The sequence below is a fragment of the Cervus canadensis genome, chromosome 28 (assembly GCF_019320065.1).
Source record: "Cervus canadensis isolate Bull #8, Minnesota chromosome 28, ASM1932006v1, whole genome shotgun sequence".
Lineage (NCBI taxonomy): Eukaryota > Metazoa > Chordata > Mammalia > Artiodactyla > Cervidae > Cervus > Cervus canadensis.
The window spans coordinates 839,953-865,891 of NC_057413.1; the positions used below are offsets into that span (position 1 = coordinate 839,953).

Sequence of the window (25,939 nt, forward strand, 5' to 3'; positions counted from 1 at the left end):
GTGTGTGTGAGAGCACGTGAGTGTGTGTGCATATATGAGTGTGTGTGAGAGCACATGAGTGTGTGTGCATATATGAGTGTGTGTGAGAGTACATGTGAGTGTGCGTGTGAATATATGAGTGTGTGTGAGCATACATGTGAGTGTGTGCATATATGAGTGTGTGTGAGAGTACATGTGAGTGTGTGTGCATATACGAGTGTGTGTGTGAGCATACATGTGAGTGTGTGTGCATATATGAGTGTGTGTGAGAGTACACGTGAGTGTGTGTGAATATATGAGTGTGTGTGAGCATACACATGAGTGTGTGCATATGTGTGTGTGTGAGTACACGTGTGTGTGCATATAAGTGTGTGTGAGAGCACGTGAGTGTGTGTGCATATATGAGCGTGTGTGAGTACATGTGAGCATGTGTGTGCATATATGAGCATGTGTGAGTACATCTGAGCATGTGTGTGCATATATGAGTGTGTGTGAGAGCACTTGAGTGTGTGTGCATATATGAGTGTGTGTGAGAGTACACGTGAGTGTGTGTGAATATATGAGTGTGTGTGAGCATACACATGAGTGTGTGCATATGTGTGTGAGTACACGTGTGTGTGCATATGTGTGTGAGAGCACGTGAGTGTGTGTGCATATATGAGCGTGTGTGAGTACATGTGAGCATGTGTGTGCATATATGAGCGTGTGTGAGTACATGTGAGCATGTGTGTGCATATGAGTGTGTGTGAGAGCACGTGAGTGTGTGTGCATATATGAGTGTGTGTGAGTACACATGTGTGTGCATATATGAGTGTGTGTGAGAGCACGTGAGTGTGTGTGCATATATGAGTGTGTGTGAGTACACATGTGTGTGCATATATGAGTGTGTGTGAGAGTACACGTGAGTGTGTGTGAATATATGAGTGTGTGTGAGCATACACATGAGTGTGTGCATATGTGTGTGTGAGTACACGTGTGTGTGCATATGTGTGTGAGAGCACGTGAGTGTGTGTGCATATATGAGCGTGTGTGAGTACATGTGAGCATGTGTGTGCATATATGAGCGTGTGTGAGTACATGTGAGCATGTGTGTGCATATATGAGTGTGTGTGAGTACACATGTGTGTGCATATATGAGTGTGTGTGAGTACACGTGAGTGTGTGTGCGTATATGAGTGTGTGTGAGTACACATGTGTGTGCATATATGAGTGTGTGTGAGAGTACACGTGTGTGTGAATATATGAGTGTGTGTGAGCATACACATGAGTGTGTGCATATGAGTGTGTGTGAGAGCACGTGAGTGTGTGTGCATATATGAGCGTGTGTGAGTACATGTGAGCATGTGTGTGCATATATGAGCGTGTGTGAGTACATGTGAGCATGTGTGTGCATATATGAGTGTGTGTGAGAGCACGTGAGTGTGTGTGGATATATGAGTGTGTGTGAGTACACATGTGTGTGCATATATGAGTGTGTGAGAGTACACGTGAATGTGTGTGAATATATGAGTGTGTGTGAGAGTACATGAGTGTGTGTGTGTGCATATGAGTGTGTGTGAGTACACGTGTATGTGCATATATGAGTGTGTGAGAGTACATGTGAGTGTGTGTGTGAACGTGTGCAGGTGCATGTGCATTGTGACCTCCAGACCCTACAGGTCAGGGGGCCCTGGGAAGGCAGACATCCTGCATCAAGCCAGGCCTAACTGGCTTGATGGACTCAGCCATCAAGCAGGCCTAACCTCAACGGGTCTGCCTTTGATCCCAGTCTCCATTTCTGAAACCAACGCTTCCCCAGGTATGAGCTACCCCTGCTCCCCTTTATACAGCAGTGGTCTTGTGCCAAGAATGGCACCCCAAATTCGCCTCCCAGGGCTCTGGTTTGGGTAAGGTGCTGAAAGTCGCAGACCGCCCAGCGTGGGGCTGGGCAGCCTGGCCGCGGCGCCCAGGGACGATCTCCCAAAAGTGGCCAGAGAAGACGCGGGTGGTGCGCCAAGAGTCTTACCACTTCAGTGGGCCGGTAGTACTTGAGATCCACAGTCACGTGAATTTTGCCGGTCTCCTTACATCTGCCCACTTCGTTTTCATTCTTTCCTTCCCACCTGGAAAGGAGATAAAGACTCAGTCATCAGCGCCTAATTGCTTGGGAGCACCTGGCCAGGCTGCCGGATGGCCGGGCTTTGCCCGGCGGAGCACGGGAGCACGTGAACTCGGGAGCACAGGCCAATGCTAACCCATGGTCTTAGGGCCTTCCCAGATCCATTTCAAAAGTCAGGGCTTCCGCCTGCCTTTTTAAAGAAAATCACGATGCAGTCAGAAGTGAGACCTCAGAAATGAACAGATTAGCCAGAATAAGGAATTTGGCAATTTTCAGGGATCTCAAAGACTTCGTGCTTCTTTAGACTATTCTTGATAAAGTCAATTACTATGAAGTAATCTCTTCTGTCTCTCCTTTTTTTTTTTTGTTTTAGGTGTATTTACTGTAATTTTAATGTGCTCCAATTTGGAACAAGTTTCATGTCATAATTAACCTCTCACATCATCCCGGTATTACACACCAGTCCCCTTACTGTACCTAGGCAGCCATGGACCCCAGTGACAAATCCCAGGTGATTAAACCTCCAAAAAATACGTAACGAATCGGTCACTTCCTGCTGAGAAAGCGTCTGCCAGCCTCTCCTCCTCTTGCTCAGCTGCGAGGCCGTCTGGACCCCAGCCTTCCCCCCTAAACTCCCACGGTCGCCCGCCCTCAGGGTCCCAGGCCCAGTCCCCGCTGTCACAAGTTCAGGAAGCGAGTGCACATGTTTCAACATCGGCTTCTCGCTGGAGTTCGATTTTACATTCTTACTTTTACAGAAATGAAGATTCTGGCTTAGAGCTGACCTCTGCATTTCCACAAACCAATACTCAAACAACAAAAACATACTATACAATTTTAACTATTTTCACAAATGAAACTTTTTGGCAAAGAAGGAAAATACGTTACAGGGTAATGTTTGACTCCAATATCTGACCTCAGACCTAGCTTGCTCTATCGGCGGGTGAAGAGTCCTATTACAGGACAGTCCTGTGCCCCCAGCCAGTCACAGGGCGGTTGAAGGGAAGAGCAGAGTATCACACTGGCCACTGGACCACGTGCTTTACAGGTGTCGTTGAAGATGGACATCAAATGTTGATCACAGTTGTGTTCTGGACAAAGGTCGGGTATCAGAGATATAAACTGGCATCCCAAGCTTTATTTCTGATCGACCATCCGGAGGTTCTGTCTTTAAATCACTTTCTGACAGCACATGGGTCATATTTCATTGCTGGAGAAACAATCAGTTTGTGAGTACGCTGGGCCTGCCCACGACTAAAGGCACATGTGAAAGACGTCCCCCAACGCACAGAGAGTTACAGCAGATTATGCTGAACGATAATATGAGTTCAACTGGCATTTTCCATGAATCTTATATTAATTAATTGACTCAAGAAAGGGTGTTTGGCTATTTACTTATTTTGTTTATTTTCTTACCCTTGCCTAGACTTACCTGGCAGGCTCAGAGCTAAGCTTTTGGAACACTCAACCTGGACATGCATTAGATACAGACTAAAGATGCCGAGAGATGGGAAGCCCTGTGATCTCAGAGGGATGAAGACCAAACCTCGGCCAGCATCCACAGCAAGGGAGGGTATCTGGTGAAGTCATGATTCCCAAGATCACCCATGTAACTCTAGAGCAGCTGTTCCAGTGGACCCTCCGTGTGGTGACGCGTCTGGTCAATGAAAGGATAGTTGCTTCTCACAAGCATCTTGAGTTTCATTTTTGTTCACATTTCATACTCGCAAAGAGAAGCAAGCTCACATGCCTTCCTGACGCATCTTCACGGAGCCGGGGGTTCAGAAGCATGTGCTCACCCGCATGTAACCTGCGACGGGCCATGCTCACGCAGAACACGGACACACACGACACCGCCCTCCGCATGCTTGGACCAGGGGCTGGAGGACTGTTTCCACAGAGCTGGAAGCAGACGGTCTTGGGCGCTGCCGTCACCTCAGGCCCTGTTACATGTTCCTCCTCCTCCTTCTCTTTCCCAATACCATCTTTTTTTAAATTTTTTTTTAACTGCCCTTTAGAACAGTAGAAACATCCTTGGAGAACAGGAGAACACAGGTCTCGCTTGGGTCTGGCCTGCAGACCAGTCGTCCGCCGGGTCCTGAGGATGAGCCAGGGACACATCTTCACCCTCAGCCCCGGGAGGGCATCTGGTTCCGTCCACACCAGCGGGTCGACGGCGGGCATCCGGTTCCGTGCACACCGGCGGGCCGACAGTGGGCTCAGGGCGGCCTTCCCCAGCGCCCCGGGCTGGCTGGGCTGCGCTGTGGTCCTGGGCCAGCACCGGCAATTGTCACAGCAGCTGAAGCGGGCGCAGCTGGGGAAGGGCCTGCCTGGCAGAACCAAGCGGACACTTCGGGCGCCTGCAGGGTGAGCTGCCCACACGGGGGTCTTGTCTGCACCACGCTGCCGGCTGGCCTGCAGGGGCGTCCGCGGCCACGGCCACCTCTGCGATGTCAGCAAGCGAAGGGCTCAGAGCAGAACGGAGCCACAGAAGCCACTTTCTGATCTGCAGTGGGCAGCTGCAGCCAGAGGCCAGGAAGCCGTGGGCTGCAACAGCAGCACGTGGAGTGCTCCCCAGCGAGAGGCACGGGCGGACCTGCCAACAGTCGGCGGGCGACTCGGCGCGGCTGCGGGGGCGAGGATCCCGCCGGCCACATGAGCACGGCCCGCTCGCCGAGACGGGCTCACCGCGTGGGGTCCCACGGGCTTCAACGGTGACGTCAACTGCTGACTCCTGAGGAGTGCTGAGCGCCCGAGACAGCATTGAGAAGAGAATTGAGCGCCGTGCGGTGAGGTGAGCGGCCGTCCACACCTCCCCTCCCAGGAGCCCCTCTGAGGAGCAAGGGGCGTGAAGCGAGCAGGGACCCCCAGAACCTACAGGGGTCCCCTCAGGAAGCGCTGCTGGAGCGGGGCGGGGCCAGGAGGCCCCGGCAGAGGACCCGGGAGGCCTGGGAGAGGCAGCGGCTCTGCACATGAGGCTCGCTGCTTCCCAACCCACCTGCAGACACGGGTCAGCCCACAAGGGCCGGACCGTGGGAGAGAAGCGAGGACCCGCGTTCTGGGCCATGACGAGCAGATGGACAAGCGTGAAGGACGGGGGAGGAGCCCCCAAAACAGGCTCACGAGCGGGCGGTGGGCAGGCGGAGCCGGGCAGCCCCAGGTGTTCAGGACGGAGGGGCTCAGTTCCCCCAGAAGCAGGCTGGGGCCCAGGCCCCCCCGGGGCCTCCATTACCGGGCAGCAGCCTCAGCGTCCCTGTGACGCTGGCAGGAGGGACGGCCCTGCGCCCCCGAGGCGGGGCCCCCATGCGGAGAGCAGGTAGGTGGGCTGCACCTAAGTGCTGGGTGCCCTTGGCCCCCAGGGGCTGGGGTCAGGCTGGCCCCTTTTCGGGGGGAGGCTGGGGTCAGACTGGCCCCTTCTGGGGGCCACAGACATCAGGGTAGCCTCTTCCTAGGAGCGGGGTGGGGGTCAGGCTGGCCCCTTCTCGGGGGAGGCTAGCGACGCCCTCTGGGCTCCATTCTCCAAGCAAATAGCCCTTCTGAGCCCCCAGAGTGACCAAGAGCCCCCGAGCTTTAGGTCCTAGAAAACCCAACCAGCTTTTAGGCCCCCCACTTTCAAATATGAGCCAAACACTAAGGCTCACCAGACACATGTGAGGAAAACCACAGAAATGAAGACAGAGGTCGCAGCAGACAAACTGGAATATGGCAACTGGGAGGAAACAGGACAAACAGGGACAAGGAGTGAAAACAGAACAACACAAGCAGAGACAGTTCACAGGCACCGCCGTGCGCTGGGGATCTTCACTGCCGTAAGCTACCGCGGAGACAAAGACAAGATACTATATAACAAAAAGCGTAATTTGAAAACAAAAGATGTAGTAATTGGAAAAAATTCAGAAGAATTCAAGAGAAGATTTTGAAGACAAAATTGAGGTAATTTCTCAGAAAGTAGAGCAAAAAGATATACGTATGAAAAAGGAAGATAAAATCAGAAGATGGCCTCAAGAGGTCAGTATAATAGGATTTCCAGAAAGAGAGTGAAGGAAAGAATGGTCTTCAAATAAACGAAGAAAATGGATCAGAGCAGAAGAACAGATGTTTCCAGATAGAAAGGGCCCCACTGAGCACCCAGACGCCAGGTGGGACTGGCAGCCCACGGCACGGGGTTTCAGAGCACGGGACGGGGGTGGGCTCGGGGACGGGGCAGGGCGGCAATGCCTTCCAACCAAGAAATGAACATCGGCCCCCTTATTCATGCTGAGGACGGAAGAGACGTGTTTTCAGATGCACCGTTCTCAGGAAACCAAACCACGAGTTTTTAAAAAGATGTTGGAAAATAGGGGCTGCCAAGCATCCACCTGTCCAGGCGGGATCAGGTGAGGAGGCTGCAGGGGGGCTGCTCTAGGCGACCTGCCCGGGGAGAGCCCAGCTGGGCACCGTCAGGGCTGACCAGGCGGGCGAGTGACGGATGCACAGAGAACGGAGCAAACGCAGAGAAAACGCGACTGCCGGTCTACGACCAGCGGGGGCCACCGGTACCGATGGGAGAGGTCCGTGGCCCCTGGAGGGCACGCGGGGTCCATCCTGATGCCGCGATGGGTGTCTGTCACGGCTCTGAGAGATGGGGGTGTGGAGGGTGGGATGCGGGGTGCAAGGGACGGAGCCTCGTCCTGAGCAACAGGCCAGGAGAGAAGCCTTGAGGGGAACACTGCGGACTGGAGATCAGAGCACCGCGTGGAGTCACGCAGAGGGAAACGCCAGAGACGTGGCGGGAGGACTCCCAGGCGGAGCGGCAGACACGGGCAGGGCAGAGGTGGACCCCTAGACGGCCCAGGCTGGCTGGGCTCCCGGGGGCGAGGACAGCGAGCGGCCGGACGGAGCGGAGGGCGGGTCGGCGGGGACTCCGGGGTGAGGAGAGCTGAGCCCTGTGCCCTCTGCGAGCTGGCACAGGAGGAGGGGCCTCTTCAGCGGGAGCACTGGGACGGCCACAATGCTGTGGGAAGGGGCTGACGGCAGAGGAGGCAGGGACGGTGGTCTGGGCACACGGAGGCGGCAGCTGGAGCCCTAGGCCCACAGGAGGGTCTGTCCCAAACACGGGCAGCGCCGGGGGGCCTTCGGGGAGTGAGGGGGTTCCCAGGCCCCTCGCAGAGTCTCCCCCTCCGTTCCTCAGCCAGGGTCACTGCCACTGACTGCGGCTGCAGCTGCCGCGCCGTGAGAACCAGTAACCAACCACAAAACAAGAGCTAAACTTTAACCCTAGGGCCCGGGCTCCGGAGGAAGGCCGCCGTGGGACTCATCCCCGGGGCCCCACAGCGGGGTGGGCGCAGCACCCAGGCGCACGGTCTGCGGCCTGCACGGGGCGGGGGGGGCGTCCGGGGCGGAGCGGACAGTGAGGTCACTGGGGGACGGGAGGGGAGAGCAAGTGGCTTCCCCTCCTTCCCCTCCCTCCTTCCCCTCCCTCCACTGCTGGCATCTTCCGACGGGGACGCTGCATCCTGGGGGCAGGGGGGCCTTGTCAGCATCTCCTCTGCATCCTTCATCACCAGCATCACTCAGTTCAGTTCAGTTGCTCAGTCGTGTCCGACTCTTTGCCACCCCATGGACTGCAGCACGCCAGGCCTCCCTGTCCATCACCAGCTCCCGGAGTTTACCCAAACTCATGTCCATTAAGTCGGTGATGCCATCCAACCAGCTCATCCTCTGTCGTCCCCTTCTCCTCCTGCCTTCAATCTTTCCCAGCATCAGGGTCTTTTCCAATGAGTCAGTTCTTCACATCAGGTGGTCAGAGTATTGGAGTTTCAGCTTCAGCATCAGTCCTTCCAATGAACACCCAGGACTGATCTCCTTTGGGATGGACTGGTTGGATCTTCTTGCATCCACAGGACACTCGAGAGTCTCACTGGAAACTATTAAACGGAGAAGCTCTCCTTTCAAACTGTCCTCTGTCAGCTTCCTCTGCAGGATGTCTGATGGGGATGATTAGCTCAGTGGACAGAGCCCGTGTGGTCCAGCCTAATGAGGCCTAATGAGGTGGCTCAAGAGATCAAGAGAGAGGCCAGGGACAGCCCCCTCAGGGCATGCTGAGAGCAGAGGGACACTCAGACCCACGGAGGCCTCGACGTGGGCCTCGGGCACCTGCGCCATCTTCACACGGCTCTCATCCACCCGCGTAACTCGTAGTGAACGCAGCTGGGGCGTGTTTGATAAGTTAACCTCTGAGGACAGGATTATGAATGGTTTTTCCCCCTGCCTCTATTTTGAATTCTACTTTTCCAATTGTCAACAATGAATATATAGTGATGCTGTAATGCATGGTGAGGGATGGAAGATCTATTACTATTAAAAGAAAAACAATTATAATATTTTACCATCTCATTTTCTAGAAAATAAACTGAAAATGTGTTTCACATTAATTGTTCAAAAAGATGCTAAAATTTTCAAAGATTTTTATAAGACCATTAGAGTTGAAGAAGCTAGGGATCAAGTTTAACCCTTCTTTTTACAACTGAGCTTAAGCTCACAAAAGTTAACTTGTGACAAATGAGGAAAAGATTTGCTAGACTATTATTACCTGGATTTCTTATATTCTGTAGAAAGAGATTGTAAGCCATTAGATTTTGTTTCCTTTTTTCTTTCTTTTTAATATTACTAATTTAACCCCAGAGACTGTGGCTGGGGCTTCTCCAGCCTCAAAGGAGGAAGCACCTGGGCAGGCCTCTAGCCTGGTGGCCACGCCGGACAGCATGAGAGTGGCGGGGTCAGGGGACCAGGCGGGCACCTGGTAGATGTGGCCACGGTGGGCAGGGCCCCGGGCGGGTCGCTGAGCTGAGACCCGGTGGACGGGTGGTGAGAGGGAGGCGGAGCCTGCGCCTCTAGCTGCGCCGGGGCGGCCAGGCTGGTCCCGGCCACGGCTGGGCGACTGAGCGGCCTCTGCGCCAGTTCTCAGGCCTTTCCACCCACGTGGGGCCCTCCTCCTCGGAGCTCCCAGCCTCGTCTCCCGCTGTGACTCCACCTCCCTGCCAACATCACTCCAATCCCTCCTGGGGCCCTGACACCCAGCCACAGGACATGGGCTCCCTCCTGGGGCCCTGACACCCAGACATGGGACATGGGCTCCCTCCTGGGGCCCTGGCACCTGGCCACGGGACATGGGCTCCCTCCTGGGGCCCTGACACCCGGCCATGGGACATGGGCTCCCTCCTGGGGCCCTGACACCCGGCCACGGGACATGGGCTCTCTCCTGGGGCCCTGACACCCGGCCATGGGACATGGGCTCCCTCCTGGGGCCCTGACACCCGGCCATGGGACATGGGCTCCCTCCTGGGGCCCTGACACCCGGCCATGGGACATGGGCTCCCTCCTGGGGCCCTGGCACCTGGCCACGGGACCCGGGCTCCCTCCTGGGGCCCTGACACCCGGCCACGGGACCCGGGCTCCCTCCTGGGGCCCTGACACCTGGCCATGGGACATGGGCTCCCTCCTGGGGCCCTGACACCCGGCCACGGGACCCGGGCTCCCTCCTGGGGCCCTGACACCCAGACATGGGACACGCGCTCCCTCCTGGGGCCCTGACACCCGGCCACAGGACACGGGCTTGCTTCTGCCCGCCCCCACCCCCACCCCTGCCCCGACCCATCTCCCTACACTCCCCTCTGCGACCTCCGAGCCCAGGGGCCAGAAGCCTCACACACCAACCCCACCCCACCGCCCCCATCCCCCGCCCTAAGAAACAATCCCTAATTAGGGGAAGAATGTGCAGGAACACAAAAGGCTTGTTATCTCAGCCAGGAGGCATTTAGAAATGAGTTTCTTTTTAAATGTATAATAAGGTTTGCACTTGTTGTTTTGACTGAAAATATAGATATGATACCGCAAACTATGATAAATATTTCCATTGGAGAAACACTGCCCCCCACCCCAGCAGCACACGGTGGTTTTCACATGGTTGCAGGCTATTCCTACAACTCTCTTCTCAAAATTTAACAAGATTAATGACAGAAAATTAGTCAAGACAAGTATTGGCCTGTTTGGTTTACGCATCACTTCAAGTGCAAGAGAAAAACTCTTCCTTTTCACATTACTTATTACCTAATAAGTAATAAGGTGATGGGGAAGTGAGCAGCAAAACCCAACGCTGACAACAACCCCGAGAACACAGCCTCCTCCAAATGCACATGTGTACACACACAGGCATGTACACACTCTCACACATGCACACACATGCACACACACCCACGCACACACACACACAGACACACACACACAGACACTCACAGACACAAAGATACACACAGAGGCATGTACACACTCTCACACATGCACACACACACACACACACCGACACACACACGCACACAGACACTCACAGACAGAGACACACACACAGGCACGTACACACTCTCACACATGCACACTCACGCACACATGCACACAGACACTCACAGACACAGAGATACACACACAGGCACGTACACACTCTCACACATGCACACACACCCACGCACACATGCACACAGACACACAGACACTCACAGACACAAAGATACACACACAGGCATGTACACACTCTCACACATGCACACACATGCACACACACCCACGCACACAGACACACACAGACACTCACAGACAAAGATACACACATAGGCACGTACACACTCTCACACATGCACACACACGCACACACACCCACGCACACACGCATACAGACACAGACACACACACTCACACAGAGATACACACACAGGCACGTACACACTCTCACACATGCACACCCACGCATGCACACCCATGCACACATGCACACAGACACTCACAGACACAGAGATACACACACAGGCACGTACACACTCTCACACATGCGTACACATGCACACACACTTAGATACACATACACACACTCAGACACATAGATGCACACATATACACCCACACACATAGATACACATATACACACAGAGATACATATACACACACACAGATACACATATACACTCACACACACATAGATGCACATATAGACACACAGATACACACACTCAGACACATAGATACACATATACACTCACACACACATAGATACACATATACACACACAGATACACATACACACACAGATACACACACTCAGACACATAGATACACACATACACACCCACACAGATACACATACACTTTCACACACAGATAAACATATACACAAACAGGCACATAGATACATATATGTACACACACACACACATATATACACTCTCACACATTCACTTAGATACACATATACATACAAAGGCACACAGATACACATATACACACACAGAGACACATAGTTATACACACACACACACACACACACACATGAGGAGCACTGCTCCTACCTGGATTATGCGTATGGCTTGGTTTTATTAGCATGAATACTTCACACATTGAAAAAGATAAGAATTTATATATTTCATCCCTCACAACTTTTGGAGTTTAAGACAATGTCAATGAAACATCATACTTTACTCCACAAGAAAATATAAACAAAAAGTATACTTATTGTTAGAAAAAATGATGTAAAATTGCCTCCATTGTAGAGGGAAGGGTATTCACTTTTTCTATCCTATTCACTCTAATCAGAACCTTGGAGGTTTATTTAAAGCAACATGGACTCTGAATTAAAAGGACATTTAAAAACTAAATCCTGACACAAGGGACCCATGATACATTTGCAAATTACAGAAGAATATGGATAATTTTCTTGAAACGTGCACTATCTTCTTTAACAATGCAGTAGAGGGCATGGAGATAATCCAGATGACTCATCTGCCTGCATATTCTTTTATGTCCTCTTGCTTTTTTTTTTCCACTTATGTTCCAGCTCCCAGCATTGTATTTAAAATGAAAACGCCAACACTTTTGCCTTCCTATTTCTTATCTCCTCTAATGAACACAGTTAGTCTCCTGCACAATGTTTTCATGCAAAACAAATATATAAGTCTGGTAGTTAAGGAAGAAAATGCAGGTGAACTGAAAAATAACAACATAGAAGATGATTCTGTGGAATTTTTGACATAGAAGGTGATTCTATGGATGGAATTTTTGCTCCTCTTGCTACAGTCTGGAAGCATAATCACCTAAAGTCCACTACAAACAAGGACGCTGGTCTTGGGTTTACAAACCTTCACCTTCTCTTGGGATCCAAGGGCCAAATGTTTTAAAGGCAAAGTATTACAGGAAAGCACGTGAAGTGTTTCCCAAAAGATGAGCTCCTGGACTTTCTCAAATTTCCAAGGCTGTTTTTGACAGATTGCCATTAAAATTTTTGAGGTAAGGGAACTACTATATAAATTAAGTCGCTGGAAGAACTTGACTCCTACACAACTGTGGAACCGAGTCCCCATCAGTTCAGAGGCGACTGACATGTTTCTTGGGCTCCCAGGAGACTTCCATCAAAGCCTGGCCCTCATCTCGCTTTAGAGACCAGGGTTCTGGACCCCCTGGCTCTTGCCCCTTGGAAACCCTCATCAGTTCTTGGTCAGTCTCTTTCCTACCTTGGGAAAAGAACAATTCGGGATGCCTACAGCTGTTCAGAACTCTATGTCTCCCCAAGAGCAATCAAAGGTCACTGCAGGCAGGAATGGGCTGTTCAGAGAATTTCTTTTATCTCAATTTATCAGATAATAATTATCAGATAATAATTTATTGACTTCCCTGGTGGCTCAGATGGTAAAGCGTCTGCCTATATTGTGGGAGACCTGGGTTCGATCCCTGGGTGGGGAAGATCGTCTGGAGAAGGAAATGGCAACCAACTCCAGTACTCTTGCCTTGAAAATCCCATGGGAGAAGCCTGGTAGGCTACAGTCCATGGGGTTTCAACGAGTCGGACATGACTGAGCAACTTTTTTATCAGATAATAAACTCAGTCCAATGTCTATTCAGTTCAACTAGATTTAAGTGATGCCTGGAGGCGTGAGGGCAGAAAGAAAGAGGAGAAAAGGAATCAGACGCAGCAGGCGCTCACTGGATGGCAATCTCCGTTTTTTTTCTCGTGGAAAAACCTGGAGAGTCCAGGCTTTTCATTTTACAGCAATCTGCCCTAATCCCCACCCTGCAAGCCACACACACGAACACACACACAACCAAACTCTCCACTTCCAAAAATTCCTTTTCTATTACTGACTCATGAAAACGTTGATTTATTTACCAACTGTCTGCCACTGTGCGGGGCAGGATGCAAGGTTCAGAAAGGACTCAAAGCAGATTCGGCCTCAAGCAGGGAGGGTAAAGTCACAGGTGACCTAAGATCACGGTCAGAAGGGGCAAGGGCTGGGATGCGGGTGACTGCCGGGTTCACCTTGGGCCTGAGGTTCTGTGATCTCTCAGGCTCTGCTGCTCAGAGTGGGGTCCAGGGGCCAGCAGCCCCCGCATCTGGCATCGCGGGGGTCCTGTTAGACTCTCAGGCCCCACCCAGACCTACCGACTCCAAATCTGCATTTTAACTAGATCCCCAAGTGCTTCTCAGCAGTGAGCATTGGAAGACTTGTGCTCCGCAGGAGACAGACCAACGGAAAGGTGTCCTAACTCTGATAGAAGGTGAGTTACTCCTGGAGAGGAGGGGCATTCTCATCACAGCCACAGCCCCCTGGGGTCGGAGCGAGGGCCTGTCCCCTCCCTCCCTGCAGGCCTCTCGGCTGAGCAAGCCCATAGCCTCCTTCTGCTCACATGAGTGTGCGGCGTTGGTGGGACTCGACTGTTTAGAGTCCCCAGCCGTAGCATCAGTTGCCTGATCGTACTGGTTTCATGCTTTGCTTGTCCCTAGCATTCACTGTAGACAAATGTCACTTTCCATCAACAGTTTCCTCATGAACAGCAAACACGCAACGTGCGCGACGCTCCGGGCCCACTGCGGTGCGTCCTGCGTGCCGACGGGTTTCACCTGCACCAGTGTCTGGGAGGCAGGCCCTCACCCCTTCTCAGGTGAGGCCCAGCGCTGCCTGCCTGCCCGGGGCGGGGGCGGTGGAGCGGGGGCCAGGCCCGGGGGGTGGGCAGTGGAGCCCCTCACCCGACGCCAAGGCGCGCAGCGTGCGGAGACAGCACGCTGAGTCCTGGGAGAGGCACCAGCGTTGACGGAGAAGGGGCCCTCCAGGCCCGGCTCCAGCTCGCTGTTTTCCTTGCCCGTCGCTGCCTGGCGTCTGACTGTGCAGAAGCCATTCCCAAGGAGGCCCGGCCTACCCGTCAGAAGGACAGCTGCAGCGGGGCCGGCCCGGAGCGGTCCCGACTCTCCCGACTCTCCAGCCTGCTCCAGCTGAGATCGGAATGCTGCTCGAGGGGCCCGGAGACGATCCCAAGAAGGAAATTGGAAAGAAAACAAACAGTAGAACGCGACTTGCAGACAGCGTTCAGAGAGCCATCCTGATTTCATTATCTGGCCCTGAGAAGGAGTTCTGTGTTCGGCTGTGCTGTGAGAGCGCGCATTGCCAGCATCCTGTTCCCACGCAGGCTCGGGGCTCAGGTGCCCGCCGGGCGGGAGGCTCAGCTGGGGGCGCAGGGAGGCGCTTTGCCTTGGGCCATCGGCACCTCACACCTGCTCTCTTCGTGGGAGATTCGGGAAAACGTTTTGGTTTCACCAAAATCGTACGCGACACTCTAAGGCGATGTTGAATACCACTGAAGCCTTGGCTGTGGCTTAGTCTGTCATCTGGAACAACATGAAGATCCCTCCTGAAATCTACCGTGGGTTCTAGCGAGACTACAGCGGGCTTTCCTGCCGCCTCTGTGGATGGGGACGCAGGATGCGGTGGGGCTCCGAAGGACAGAGGGCACGCCCAGCGGTCAGTCCTCGTGGCTCCGTTGTTCAAGCAGGATTCCAATACAGGGTCAGCTTGAGAAGCACAGGGTTAAACAACGTCACACAGACTCTTTACTGGTGATTCTCCAGGAGGGGTGTAAAGTTCAATAGTCTCCAGATTAACTGGACACAGACGCTTCTCTAAGGCATTTCCTCTCTACAGAAGTTTCAGCATGTGCAGGTCTGTGCTAGGTATTTTTAAAAAGGCGTTAGCCCAGGGGACCAGGAACAGAAGGCTGAACACAAGACCCCGTCTCCAAAGCGGGAGAACCACACTGAACCCGCCGACTGAGCCCAAGAGAACTGCACCACCCATGTCTTGCAGTCCACGCACTCGGAGCACCTCCCCACTTAGGGCATTTCTGATTTCTCCCATCGATGTCTTTCAGATTCCAGTGTGCAAATCTTTCATGTACTTTACTAAGTTCATCTCTATTTCAATTTTCTGATTCTACTCTAAATGGTATTGTGCTTTTTTTAAAAAAAAAAAATTCAATTCGTGGTTGCTGAATGGCAGTACACAGAAATATAATTGGCTTCTGTGCATAGACCGGGCATCCTGTGATGCTGCTAAATGCACTCGCTAGTTTTCCTGGCTTTTTGGGTAGATTATTTATGTTTCCTATGTACTCCATCAAGTTATCGGTGAATAAGATAGATACACATCTTCCTTTCTTTTTCTTCCTTTTTTTTTTTTTTTTTTGTGGCTAAGATCCAGGATAATGTTGAAATGGTTTGATAAAAGCAGACAACCTTGCCCTGAGCCCCACTTTTAGAAGAAAAGCATTCAGTATCTCCACATTAACTATGATGTTAACTGTCGGTTTTTCTCAAAGACCATTTATCAGCTTGAGGAAATTTCCTTCAAATTCTAGTGTGTTGAAATTAATTTTTAAAAGTAATAGTTGTTAAATTTTATCAAATGTCTTTTCTTGCTCTATTGAAAAAACAATACAGCTTCTCTTTTGTTTTCTTAATTTGGTGAATTAATTAATTTTCAAATGTTAAACCAACCTTGCATTCCTAGAATAAACCCCACTCCGCCATGGTGCACCAGCTTTTTATATATGGATAATTTAAATTTGCTAATATCTTGTTACTATTTTTTGTTTCTATGCTCACTGGAAATACTAGTCAGTATCTTTCTTTTCATGTAAAATTTTTATTTTTAGCATCAGGGTAATGTTGGCCTCATCAAATGAGTTAGGAAGTGTTCTCTCTTCTAACTGAGTGTTAGGAAGGAAGGGAATGTTTTCTTCCTTAAACGTTAAAAATTCAGTTTTTTAAATACACAAAGAATTACTAAAATTTATAGATTTTTTTGAATCAGCTTTGGCAATTTGTGTCTTTCATGTAATTTGCCCATTTTCTCTAATTTGAAAAAGTCATTGGCAATGATTTGTTCATAGTATTTCCTTGCCAATTCTGTCAGTGTCTGGAGGATGTGGGGAGATGACGACTCTTTTATTTCTACTATGTGTAATTCCTGTCATCTCTTTTTTTCCTGGATAGACGTTTATCCACGTTTCGGTTGTAAGATTTTCTCCATTATTTTCCTGTTTTCTACTTCATTTATCTCTATTTTTATCCTTGTCGTTTCCTTCTTTCTGCTTGCGCCGGGTTTAACGTGCTCTTCTTCGTCAAGCTTCTTAAGATGGAAGCTTGGATGGTTGGTTTGGGCTCTTTCTTACGCTTAACATCGGTGTCCACAGCCACACTTCTCTCTAAGTGCTGCTTTGGCAGGACCCCACAAATTTTGGTATGCTGCTTTCATTTTCATTTAATTCAAAATATATTCTAATTTCCCTTGTGATTTCTTCTTTTGACCTGTGAGTTATCGAGAAGTGTGCCAGGTGGTAAGCGCTAGAAATGCTAGTTAGGTCAAGTAGGTTTACTTCTGTATCTGCAAAGACTTTCTGTCTACTTAGGAGTGCTGAAGTGCACAAACACAAAGTTTGTCTTTTTTTCCTATCAATTCTGTCAGTATTCTGAAGTATCTATAACTCAGTGTATATACATTTAAAATTATTATGTCTTTATGAAGAATCAACCCCTTTAAAATACAAAAGGACTCTTTCTTCCTTCTAAGTAAATGAAGTCTATTTTATCCCATATAAATACAGCCACTTCAGTTTCCTTATGGGTAGTATTTGGATGTTTTATTTTTTATCTTTTCACTCTTAGACTATCTATGTGTTTATATAAAACGTGTCTCATGTCAGTAGCATATTGCTCTTTTATCAAGTCCAACTTTATCGCTCTTTTGATTAGCGTATTTAGGGCATTTACAGTCGGCGTAATTATCAGTATAGTTAGTATTTGTTTTCTGTTAGCCCCATCTGCTATTTGTTCTCACTCCCTCTTCTCCGGCTTCTTTTAGATGAGCAGTTTTTAGGATTGCGTTTTGACTCCAGCATTGGCTTGTGGCTATTTTTCATTTTGTTTTGTTTTAGTAGCTTCTCCAGAGTGTGCAGCACATACTTTAACTAATTGCAGTCTGTCTTCAAATAATTTCATGCCAATTCCCATCTGGTGTCAGAATCTTACAACAATGTAATGATGCAATGCTTCCATCCTGTCCCCACTCTCAGAGCTACTGCTATTGTACGATTTATTTATATATGTATTAGAAACCACAAATGTATTTGCTATTATTTGTACTTTCAACAGTCAGTTACTTTTCAAAGAAATTTTAAAATGAGGGAGAAAACTTTTATTTCCCCACATTTTGGCTGCTTCTCCTGTTCTTCATTCTTCTGTTTTCCCTCCATCTAAATGTTTGCTGGGGACAAACCCGCCCAACCTCCTCCTATCTGGAAAGTCTCTAACTCGCCTCCATTTCCGAGATGGTTCCCACGGGCACAGAACTCGGGGGTTAGGTCTCTTCCTGCAATTTAAGGATGCTGCTACAAGGCCTTCTTGCCTTGCATAGTTTCTGATAACAAAGCTTTCTTACCTTTGTTCCCCTCTACATAATTCTACTTTTAAAGTTCTGTCTTTAGCATGTATTTTCAGTAATTTGGGAAACTTGGGGCTTTTATTTAATTCTTTTCCTGTGCCCTCTCCCCTTTCTCCCCAAGACTCTGATTATACACATGTTAGATTGTTTGATTTTGTCTCACAAGTTAATCAAATCAAACTCAGTCTTTTTCCCTCCAGTCTTTTTCTTCCTGTGCTTCATTTTGAATTATTTCCAGTACAATGTGTATAAGTTTACTAGCTCTTCTCCCACAGTGTCTAATCTGTCCTCAATGCCAACAGTGAGATTTCACTTCAGATACTTGATTTTTCATCTCTAAAGGTTGCATTTGGCTCTTAAAAAAACACATATATTTCTTCATCTCTCCTCACCCTACCCATGTGTTTCTTAATATACTTGACAGTTAAAGTCAAGGCTACTTTACCTTCCTTCTGAGCTCATACCACTGTCTTTATAATTCCTCAGTCTGTTTCCGTTGATGGATTTTCCCCTTGGTTTTAGGTCATTTCCCACTTCGTGACACCGCTGCTGATTTTTGGTTGAATGCTGAACGTTAAGAAAGTCTGTTTCTGGGTCTAGATTTCACTGTCTCCCTTTGAGGAGCACAGGGCTTTGCAGCGGTTGGAGGCTCAGTGGCTGTGAGCCCTTGAAGTCTGTGCGTCAGCTCTGCTGGCCTGGCCCTAGAGGAGCCTCTACTCAGGGTCACCCCACTCCGGGCACCCCACCTCCGAGCTTGGACCTTCTGGGTGACAACCGAGGTTGCTCGGTGACGGCTGCAGCTCACGAGCCTCCCGGCCTCGGGAACGCCCCGAGAAGCCTTCGGTTCCACCTCCAGGCAGTTTCCTATCCAAGCCTGTGGAGCTTCCTCGTGTTTAGCAGGAACTCAGGGGGATCCTGACGCACATTTCTGGAGCCCCTTTTCTTTGTAGGTCCCACCTTTCTAGAACTCGTCCACAGCATCCCTGCCCCGGACTCTGAGCTCTGACCTCCGTCTTCTCTGTAGGAGCGCCTCTTCCTCCCTCCCAGGTGGAGGCCTCCAGGAGGCCAGGTGATTGCAGGGCTCACCTCGCCGGTTCCTTTCCTACCCGGGCCCACGGTCCTGCACTGCCCGCTGTCCAAAGTTGTTCTATAAATTTCATACAGTTTCCTAGTTTTTCAAGGTAGAGGTTTAACCTAATTTCTGTTATTCCATCATAGTTAGAAGTCCTTTCTTATATTTTAAACTGAACCTTGGGGAAAATGTTTTGCAGATCCTCAAGAAGTTAAACACAGAGTTACCATAAGACCCAGAAATTCCACTCTTTAGGCTTTTACCCCCAAAGAACTGAAAGCAGGGACTCAGATACTTGTATACGTGTGTTCACAGCAGCACAGCTCACAACCCAGCAGTTACAACAGATAGGTAAGCAACACGTGGTCCAACTGTACAGTGGAATATTACCCAGCCTTAAAAAGGAGTGACATGCTGACGCAAGTTACAACAGGGACAGACCTTGAGGACATCAGGTTCAGTGAGCTGAGCCCATCACAGAAGGAAAGAAACTGTGCCGTTCGACTCACACGAGGTCCCTGGGGTCATCCAACTCAGAGACTGAAAGAAGAATTTTCATTGCTGGGGCTGGAGGAGGGGTGGAGAGCTAGTGTTTAATGGAGACAGTTCCAGCTTAGGGAGATGAAAGGGTTCTGTGGGTGGTGCTGTTGGTTGCATCAACTGTGAATGTACTTAATGTCACTGACTGGCATGCCCCAAAATGATGAGAATGGTAAACTTTATGCCATACATGGGCTTCCCAGATGGTGCTAGTGGCAAAGAACACACCTGCCAATGCAGGAGATATAAGAAACATGGGTTCGACCCCTGGGTTGGGAAGATCCCCTGGAGAAGGGCATGGCTACCCACTCCAGTGTTCTTGCCTGGAGAATCCCATGAACAGAGGAGCCTGGGGGGCCACAGTCCATGGGGTCCCAGACTCAGACATGACTGATCGACTAAGCATGCATGCACGTTATACATGTCCTACCTCAATAAGACAGTCACCGGAAAAGAGTCTTCTGTCTATAGTGACGGACTGCCCCCAAATCTCCCAAAAAAATTTGACTTCAAAATTTGTGTAATCAACAAGTGGATGAAGTGGGTGGATTGTTCTGGTATAAGGGGTAGTGCTGGCTGAGCCAAGGATCTCAGTGAGATCCATGGACTGGACACTGCTCACGTACCAGTGGGATCTCCTGGCCACCCTGCGCCCACGTTCGACAGCGTCACTGTTCATGGGGAGAACAGATGAGGTCCACGGGGATGGGGCCTCAGGTCAGCAGCCCACTCTCAGTGCTTCAGAGAAAAGGATTTTGCTGGTAATACATTTGAAACTGTCCTGTAAATTTTTGTGGTTTCAAAAATTTAAAATATATGGTGAAAGTATTACAAACAGAGATTGTATAATGTTCTCATATTGAACTGTTCAGAGGCATTAGTGACAGTAAAATCCCAGTAAAGCATGTGTAAACCATGATACAAAATTTGAAGTTAAAAGTTAAAGAGCTTAAAAACATATTTAAAAATTAAAAAGATAAAATAAACTTTCGAAAGACTGAGCTTGGCTGGTGACCTGCATGTGACAGGGACTGCCAGCAGGACAGAGCGCCTGCTTCCTGCTCTAGAAGGGCAGAGGGAGAGGCAGACCGCAGGCAGGCAGAAGGGCAGCCGCGTCTGACGGACGCCCGTGGGGCGTACTCACACGATGGTCTTCCCGATGTGCAGAAACGACTTCTCCACGAACTCCCGCACGCTGTGGACCTCCCCCGTGGCGATGACGAAGTCCTCAGGCTCGTCCTTCTGCAGCATGAGCCACATGGCCTGGGGAGAGAGGCGGAGCGTGTGAGAGCTGCTCCCTGCCCCCGGGACGGTCAGGGTGCCAGGCACATCCCCAGCTCAGCAGGGACCCTCACACCGAGCCCCAGGGAAGCCTGGACACACACACACACGCACACACACACGCACGCATGCACACACACACGTGCGCGTGTACACATGTGCATACACGTACACACACGCACATGCACGCGCGCACACACATGCATGCACACACACAGGCGCGCACACACACATACACACACACAGACACACACACGCACACACACATACACATAGAGGTGCGTGTGTAACTGAACCACCTTGCTGCATACCTGAATCTAATAAAACGTAAATCAACCACACCTCAATACATTTTTTCAAATCAATTTTTTCATCACTTGCATCCATGTTTTTTTAAAAAATTTATTTATTAATTTTAATTGGAGGCTAACTACTATACAATATTGTGGGTTTTGCCGTACATTGACGTGAATCAGACACGGGTGTACATGTGTCCCCCATCCCGAACCCCCTCCCACTCCCTCCCCATCCCAACCCGCTGGGTTGTCCTGTGCATCGGCCCTGAGTGCCCGGGCACCCCCATTTTAAATAAAACAGGTAAAAGCAACAGGCGCCCCCTTAGAACACCGTCCCCACTAGCAGGTACACTGAGCTTTTGCTTTCACATTTAAAGAAAACTGTTGGTTGGTGTCTCCCTGGCTGCTACTAGATAAGCTGAAAAATACATTTCTGAGGTCAACGGAGCAGCTTATTTTCTTTTAGAAAATGCAGTCAACAAACCTTAGTTCCTCTTTATCCATCTGAACTTCCAGCAGGCTCCTAAAAAAATACAATCATGCTTATTTCTCCTGTACTCGAAACTTTTCTTGCGACTATTTTGCATTTTGGGTTTACTTCAGGACCATCTTCAATCGTGTTTTTGTCCTAGAGCAGACGGGACTTCTGGCCATGTCACACGCCGTGGCGCTGCGGCTCGTGTGGCGGGACGCGGGGCAACGGCGGCAGCCCAGGTCAGGGACGCAGTGAGGCGCCCGATGAGGTCGTCCTGCAGGAGAGGGCTCTGTTCACGGCCACAGACTGCAGAAGACCGGCGGTTTCACATTGTCCTATAGTTAATGAACTCAGCTGCAAGACTTTTTAAAATCTTATTTTTATTGATTTGGCTGCACTGTGTCTTGAGACATGTGGGGTCTCCTTCCCTGACCAAGGATCGAACCCGAGCCCCCCTGCATTAGGAGCTCAGAGCCACTGGAGCATGAGGGAAGTCCCAGTTGTAACACTTCAAAAATTTTACATGAGTTATATTAATAATAAAGCTTGACTGGTTTTTAAAAGGCACAGAACGCAAGCTCTTCTCTTCATTGCGATGGTGCTCCTGGCCTGGGAAGCCTGAGCTTCGGTGGCCCCCGCAGTGTCGGACCACGGCCCCACACCCTGGCTGTCCGCTCCTCAGGGGGCGCCCCGCTCGTGGGCACCCGCAGAGGCCGGGGCCTCCTGGTGTCTGTCCCGCAGGAGCCTCCCTGCCAGCCTGCCCTCCTCCTCGGCCTGGGAGCCCTCTCTCTGCACCCTGACGCAGGGGTCTCCCGGGTCTCTCTGGGGCCATGGCCCAACACGCTGGCTTCATCAGGAGGTGGCTGCACACGCCCCCCAAACACACATGCGCAGGGGCACACACGCACGTAAGCGTGCACACGCACACACACACATGCACACGCATGTTGTGGCTTTCTTCAAAATACTTTCAAAGTTTTTAGGAAAAATCAAATTATGCTTCTGGCTAGAATTTCTATTTGAACGTTTTTCTGAGGGATTAGTGTATATACTTAAGTGTGTTTTACTCAAATTTCCATTCTAAAAATAACATTTCAAATGGGTCTTTCAGGACTGCTCGGCTTATTTTATTTCTTTTGAACACTATGTTGGGCTCAAATGGTTTAAAAAAAAATCATATTTTGAATCATGTGAAAGAAAGTAAGGACAGCTAAAAATAAAAGGAGAGAACACGGTGACTGGCTGCGGCTAGATCATGTGAAGCACCAGTACCAGCTCCTGGGGTGAGTTCGTCCCTGCCGGGAACCTGGGGTCGCCAGGAGCCTCTCCCTCTCACTGGACTGAACACCAAGAATCTGCCCCTTCTTTTCCATCAGACCGTCCACGGCCTCTGACCCTCCAACTTCTAGGCATTTCCTGTAAAGTTCATACTGTCCCAGACTGTAGTCTGGGAAGGGGAAGGGAAAGGATATACAACTCCAGATTTATTTGTTGTTCCTGAGCAGTTTACTGGTCTTAACAGAGGGAAAGGGCTTTGTCTGAATTTCCACTGAGTATAATGGATGGTCCTTGACTGGTGATGGAGGCCGGGTGACACCCGGGTCAGAAGGCGAGCGAGCTCGTGTCTGGAGCGGCCGCAGCCAGTGCTCTGCCCCCATCCGCGGCGGGCGGCCTGCGGGGAGGCTCGCCCAGCTCAGCTCGAGGGCCCCTGAGTGGGAAGCGACGGCCCCGTCTCCACACACAGCTGGGCAGGCTAATCTGGTCCACTTCTCCCCGGACGGACGAGCTGGTCAAGCAGGGTCCACCTCCACATGCCTTCCTGATCATGGGCAGGAGGAGTGACCCATGATCTGGCTGTGGCTTCCAACGCAGAAACGCTCCAGAGAACACAGGCTTCAGACGTCAGGGTCCAGCCCCATCTCTCCAGGCACGAGGGGCCCCGTGTGGATATGACGGACATACCCATGTCCTCACACGCTCATCACCTCTGCCCGGACCTGATCACCAAGGCAAAGGAAAACTTCGCCTGCTTCTCATTTTTTCACCCATCCCACGGGGAGGAAAGACAGCTGGTGCAGGGATGCACCAAGGCTTGAAATTCCTCCGCAGAGAACCGTCTCTTGACGGCAAACGGACCCTGCCGTTGTCCAGCCGTGTCTCACATTCGTCTCGCTTCTAAGGCACATGGGGTCCTGGAGGCCTGACCCACATCACTGACATCGGAGAGCCAGGTCTAGATGGTTATGGATATTCGCTCCATTTGGACGTGTGTTTTCTTGTAACCATACAATTAGCCTAGCTGTTTTACAAATCTGATTAGAGAAGTCAAAATAAAACTCCGATTTAAAAAATTTTCAAAGAAAAAAAAACCCTAAAGCCCTCCTCTCCCACGCCTGCCTGTGGACCATTCAGGTCACGGATGCGGAAGTCCCGCAGAGGGCCCCCCGCCTCTCTGGGCGCGGGGCTCGGCGGCTCCCAGCTGGACCAGTGGAGGAGAACAGCCAAGTGCATCGCACAGCTGGCCGGTGGCCCGATTCCGCACATGCCCTCCAGAGCACCCGGTGTGTTTGTCTTCAAAACCGGGGTTTGACGACTGCGCCCACCTCACTGCTAACCTCCGGCTCGGCATCCAAGCCACGGACACTTATTAACCGAGCTGTCATCCATGAATAACAAGATGTGTTAATCAAGGTTATGTTTAACTATGTCCAGTGGACTGCTGCCATTTCAGCCCTGCACTTGTGTGGGGTGCTGCACGGGCTACCGTCATGGAAATGGTCTAAACATACACACATACCTACAAATATACATGCATGTATACATATACATACACACATATACATAAAATAGGGGAGAAAGTCCACGTACTATTTCTAATGAAAACCAGAGGCGTTTGAACAAATGGAGATAAAACTCCCCATAAAGTGTTCTAAGTGTGGAACTAGTCACAAGCGTTTTCTTTAAGCTCACTCAGTAGCTGTCTCCATGACGACAGCCTGGTGTTCTTAGCTTGAATCAGGACTTCAAGGAGTCCTGCGTGAGGCTGGGTCTTACGTTTGTGGGACCCACAGGGGGAGGTTGGAGGGCTACCCCAGGGCTGGGGAGCACCGCTTACTCTGACATAGTTGGGGAACAAATACAACTTACAAATACAACTATATTGGGAGAATCATTCGGAATAAAATCAAAACCTCAGTCTAGTAATTTCTTCATGGGCAAAAAGACTGAGGCTTGTGGAGTCCTTTGATTAAGGGCCTTTTAGACATTTTAAAGATACAAACTCACTAGACAGGAAAAATATCATTACATCATAAATTTTAAAAAACACCAAAAACAATGGAGCAAACTTAGAAGGCCCTCTAGCTCTTGCTATGAACACGTCTTTCAGCGCTGGAGCCGACGCTCTGAATTGGGCCGGGCCAGCGCCTGCCCTGCCCTGGCCTTTGTTCCAGCCACACCCACGGGCCTGCGAGGTCCGAGGCGGGGGAACGGCAGCCTGGTCACCCGAGTCCTCCAGGAGTCACCCTGACCCTGTTTTTCTGGAACACTGTCTGCTCTCTGCACTCGCAGAGCCTGGTAACACAGCTGCTTCTCCACTGGTCTCCGAGGACATTTCATCTCTGTTTTCCCAGGCACGCCGATTATGCATGTGCTGCATCTCTTCTCTGTGCTCAGGTCTGTTACACGCTGCCCGGTCACACTCACGCTTGTTCTTTTCCGTATGCTTTTATCTGATTTCCTTTTGCTTGTTCCTCTGATTGTTTCTAATAACATTTATTTAACATTTTCTTTCTAATGTGGCTTCAATGTCTTGCATGGTTTTCTCTCTTGTCCGTGTTGTTCCTGACTACTTCAAGCTTAGCTCTTTCATTTACTTCATTTATTTCCTTGAAGTGTGGAATCTGCAAACGTTTCCTTAAAGGGCCAGAGAGTGAACGCTTGAGGTTTCTGAGCCACAGGCTGCACCACAGCCACTCAGCTCTGCGCCCGAGCTCTGAGCGGCGCCCACAGCTCAGGGACAGATCCGTGCGTCTGCAACGCTGCAAAACCGGCAACTGGCCCGTGGGCGCTCATCCGTCCACCCTGGCTTCTAGCAAACAGAACCGACTCTGCTGCCTGTAGTTCCTCTGAATCCCGGTATTTTCCCCTGACGCTGCTGCTTGCAGTCAGCGTGCACACCCGCCTGCCTGTCCGGTCCTCGCACTCCCCTGCAACCCCATCCCCAGGCCACTCCCCTTTCCCACTTTTATTATTTGCTGCAGAACCGCATGAGGAAGAGCAGAAAAGCGCAGGGTGGGCCTGCTGCCCCCATCAAGGTTCTCCCCAGACACTCTCTCCAGAACCACCACGCTCCCTGCCAGGGGCACACCTGCCCTCTCTTCCCAGCCCTGGGCTGGGGAGCGTGGCCAC

General features: G+C 50.6%; 1 protein-coding gene across 2 annotated transcripts in view; it reads right to left on the reverse strand.

Moving 5' to 3' along the window:
• The window catches only part of GMDS (GDP-mannose 4,6-dehydratase), a 423,498-nt gene that overhangs the window by 52,981 nt on the left and 344,578 nt on the right, over nt 1–25,939 (reverse strand). For both annotated transcript variants that reach the window (XM_043450633.1, XM_043450632.1), the window contains exons 8-9: nt 20,622–20,740; nt 1,985–2,081 (exon numbers count right to left, since the gene is read on the reverse strand). In XM_043450633.1, coding sequence (XP_043306568.1) covers nt 1,985–2,081; nt 20,622–20,740 — 216 coding nt within the window. The remainder of the gene's footprint in view (nt 1–1,984; nt 2,082–20,621; nt 20,741–25,939) is intronic.